This window comes from Nicotiana tabacum, chromosome 11, assembly GCF_000715075.1.
Source record: "Nicotiana tabacum cultivar K326 chromosome 11, ASM71507v2, whole genome shotgun sequence".
In the NCBI taxonomy this organism is placed as follows: Eukaryota; Viridiplantae; Streptophyta; class Magnoliopsida; order Solanales; family Solanaceae; genus Nicotiana; species Nicotiana tabacum.
The window spans coordinates 73,125,588-73,129,412 of NC_134090.1; the positions used below are offsets into that span (position 1 = coordinate 73,125,588).

Here is a 3,825-nt window from a genome sequence, read left to right on the forward strand (position 1 = left end):
TGGAATGTGGCGGGTGCATTGCATAGGCCAAACGACATTCACCGAAAATCATAGATTCTATAAGGGCGGGTGAACGACGTTTTCTCTCTATCCTATGGGCAATGGAAATCTGATTATACCCCGAATACCCATCCAGGAAGCAAAAGTGAGACCTCTCTACCAATCTATCTAGCATCTGATCAATGAATGGCAGTGGGAAGTGGTCCTTTCTGGCGGCCAAGTTCAACTTCCTGTAGTCCATACAGATTCTCCAACCTGTGACTGTTCGTGTAGAGATCAACTCATTCTTCTAATTTTTCACTACCGTCATACCTCCCCTTTTCGATACACACAGTACTGGGCTTACCCAGTTGCTGTCAGAGATGGGGAATATGATTTCTGCATCTAACCATTTAATCACTTTCTTTTTCACCACTTCTTTCATATTGGGGTTCAACCTTCTTTGATGTTCTCTGGAAGGTTTGTGTCCATCTTCCAGTAGAATCTTATACATACAGAAGGCCTGGCTGATCCCCTTAATGTCTGCAATGGTCCAACCAATTGTAGTCTTGCACTCAGTTACTACCTGCAAAAGATGTTCTGCCTGCACATCTAACAAGCTGGATAAGATAATAATAGGTAGGGTTGAGTCAGGTCCTAAGAATGCTTACCTGAGATGAGATGTTAATGGCTTCAGTTCCAGCTTTGGTGGCTCTTCTATTGACGGTTTAGCTGGAGGAGTTTTTCTTTCCTCCAAGTGAAAAGGCTCAAATTCAAGCTCCCTTTTCCAAAAACCTTGGCCTTCAAGAGCAAGTAGCCACTCCACCAAGTCTTCACCATTAGCTTCGTCTAAGTTCATAAGACAAGCTGCTAGAGGATATTTAATGTTCAATGCTTTATCGTCCTCCTCCAACACTACATCCACCACATCTATTAGAGAGCAATTGGCAAATTCACTGGGTCTGCGCATAGATTTCTGCACGTTGAATGTTATCTCTTCATCGTTAATCTCATTTTGAGCTCTCTAGTTTCACAATCAATTAGAGCTCTCCTAGTGGCCAAGAATGGTCTTCCCAAAATTATGGAAATTTCCTCGTCAACCCGACAGTCAAGGATGACAAAATCTGCTGGGAACACAAACTTCCCAACCTGCACCAATACATCATCTAGAATCCCGGAGGGACTTTTCATAGTTTGGTCAGCCAGCTGTAGTAGCATAGACATGGGTCTAGCTCTTCTAATACCTAGCCTTTTATAGATAGCTAAGGGCATAAGGTTTATGCTTGCTCCAGATCACACAGTGCCTTAGCAAATGCAAAGTTGCCTATTGTGAAAGGGATTGTGAAACTCCCTAGGTCAGACAGCTTCTCAACTATGGGTCTCGTCACAGCAGCATTGCAGGTCTGAGTCAGTGTAACCATGGCCAAGTTTTTGAAATCGAACTTGCGGGATATCAAGTCCTTCATCATCTTTGCATACCCATGCCTTTCCTTTAAAGCATCAATTAATGGAATGTTTACCTGAATTTGTTTCAACATCTCCAAGAATTTCTTGTACTGCTCATCTTTTTGATACTTAGCCAATATCTGTGGGAATGGTGATGGAGGTCTCTTCTTCCCTATAATTTGGGTTTTCTCTTGTTTAGGCACTGCTTCAATTGTCGGTTTCGATGCAGCTTCAATCTCTTTCACAACCTCTTCTTCTTTGTTGGTGTTCTCTTGCACATTCAGTACCGTCACCTCAGTTAAACTCGTTGAATCATCTATCTTAATAGGTATTGGCACTAGTGTCTCAGCCAACCTACTTTTGCGAGCCATTTCTCGCTCCAGATCTAAGTCCCTGCCATTTCGGAGACTCACTGCCATCAGTTGCTTCGGGCCTTGCTCTTTCGGATTGATTTGGGTGTCTGCAGGTAACGTCTCATGAGGACGATTATTTAGGGCCATGGAAATCTGTCCTAACTGGATCTCAATATTTTTAAGCACTGATTCATATGATTCTACTCTGTCAGCTAGCTTTCCAGTGGACCCAATCACTTGTTGCATCATACCCTCGAGTTTAGAAAACCCATCTTCATGTCTCACAATCTGTTGTTGTGGAGGTTGTTGATAAGCCTGCTACTGATTTTACTGGTTGTACCCTTGTTGCCTTTAGTAAGGCACCATTTTCCCCTGTGGTCTCATAGCCCCATGATTATTGTTGTTATTATACTGCTGCTGAGCTGGTCTGTATTGTTGATTTTGCTGACCCCAATTCTGACCACCTGGTCTCGGTCCCCGTAGTTGGCCACATAATTCATGTTTTCCTGATATTGTTGATTTTCACCTTCAGCACTCCATGATCAGACATATGGTTGATTAATGTATGATGTACATAGACCCCCATTGGTTGCATCAACTATGTGTACCTGGTGCTTCTGGCCTGATTCTTCAACCTTTTTGGTGAGGATGCTCATTTGTATCATTAGAGTAGCCATATTTTCAGCTATGGATTTAGCTGGGTCTAGAGCCGCTGAGTGAACCACAAGAGTAATGAGAGTGTTTCTTGTTGTCCATCTAGAGTTTTGTTCCATCTTGTCAAGCAGGATCTTGCTCTCTCTGAATGTCTTGCTAAAAAATGCTCCACCTGCTGAAGCATCAACATTGGCTTTCAAAGTATCTGCTAAACCCATGTAAAATCTTTGCCCCAACATCTGCTCCGGAATACCATGATGTGAACATATAACCAGGAGACCCTTGAGTCTCTCCCACATTTCATGTAGCGTCTCAGTTGGTCTTTGTTTGAAGCTCAATATCTCATCAATTTGTTGAGCAGTCTTGTTGGGTGGATGAAATTTGCTCAAATATTGCTTGACTAATTCCTCCCAAGTAGTGATGGAGTTGGTGGGGAGTGAATTAAGTCAAGTCTGAGCTGCTCCTGTCACTGAGAATGGAAACAACAACAAGCATATTGCTTCTGGTGTCACATTGTGTTGTCTCTGCGTGGAACAGATTGGGAGGGAGTTCTTTAGATGCTGTTGAGGATCTTCAATGTATGACCCAGAGAATAGTCCCTTATTCTGCAACAGATGTAGCATGTTATTTGTGATATGGAATGAATCTGTTTGTATCTGCGGGACTACAATAGTAGTTGCTAAGTTGTCAGTTGTGGGTTGTCCCCAGTCATATAGTGCTGCTTTTGGCACAAGAGGTGTCACACCCTGATCATTTGGATCATTTGCGTTGTTTCTGTTGTTTGGGTCATTCATGTTGTCTCTGTTGTTTAGATTATCGTCTTCCATGTCTGGTTTAATTCTTTCGGATGAATTTTGTTGTTGTTTGCCTTTCCTGTTTGCACGGTTCAATGCCTTGAACACCTTCTTAGGATCTGATAGTGCTTCAAACAATTCTCCAGTTCTTGAGGAGTTTCTAGGCATGCACCTGTAACAAGCACGACTACAAACATTAGAATTTCAATGATTAGTTTAAATTGAAGAAAATTGACTACACTAAGAATTTTTGCACTTCTTTTTAACTGCAATCAATAACACCGTTAATTCCCCGGCAACGGCGCTAAAATTTGATCACGCCCAACTATGCCTTATAAAAAGGACAAAGCGGTCGCTGCAAATATATTCCGATTAACAAGTCCGGAGTCGAATCTCATAGGGAATTAACCTATCAATCACAGCTATTGGACTCACAGAAATTCACGTATTCAATCTTTAGAGATATTTGAGTAACAATTTGGGTGTTAATCAACTAAATATTATGTAATAAAATGCAGTAATTAAGACTAGCTATAAACTGGTTGTAAGCAAGAATGAAAATGGTCTAAGGCTATGATTTCCCGTCTTGTCGGAATCCT

General features: G+C 41.8%; 1 protein-coding gene across 1 annotated transcript; it reads right to left on the reverse strand.

Annotated features, from left to right (window-relative positions):
* Nucleotides 1–1,256: 1,256 nt before the first annotated feature.
* LOC142165893 (uncharacterized) lies at nucleotides 1,257–2,731 on the reverse strand. Its single transcript, XM_075224280.1, has 2 exons — nucleotides 2,387–2,731; nucleotides 1,257–2,066 (listed from the first exon to the last, which is right to left on the reverse strand). Exons 1-2 carry the CDS (start codon nucleotides 2,729–2,731, stop codon nucleotides 1,257–1,259), a joined length of 1,155 nt encoding a protein of 384 aa, XP_075080381.1.
* Nucleotides 2,732–3,825: the final 1,094 nt, after the last annotated feature.

What these genes read in the sequence shown, in the direction of transcription:
- LOC142165893 (XM_075224280.1), bottom strand. Translation starts at nt 2,731, where the DNA reads ATGTGGGAGAGACTCAAGGGTCTCCTGGTTATATGTTCACATCATGGT. An exon ending in AATCAGGCCAGAAGCACCAG is followed by an intron (nt 2,067 to 2,386) that starts GTACACATAGTT and finishes CCACAACAACAG; the next exon opens with ATTGTGAGACATGAAGATGG.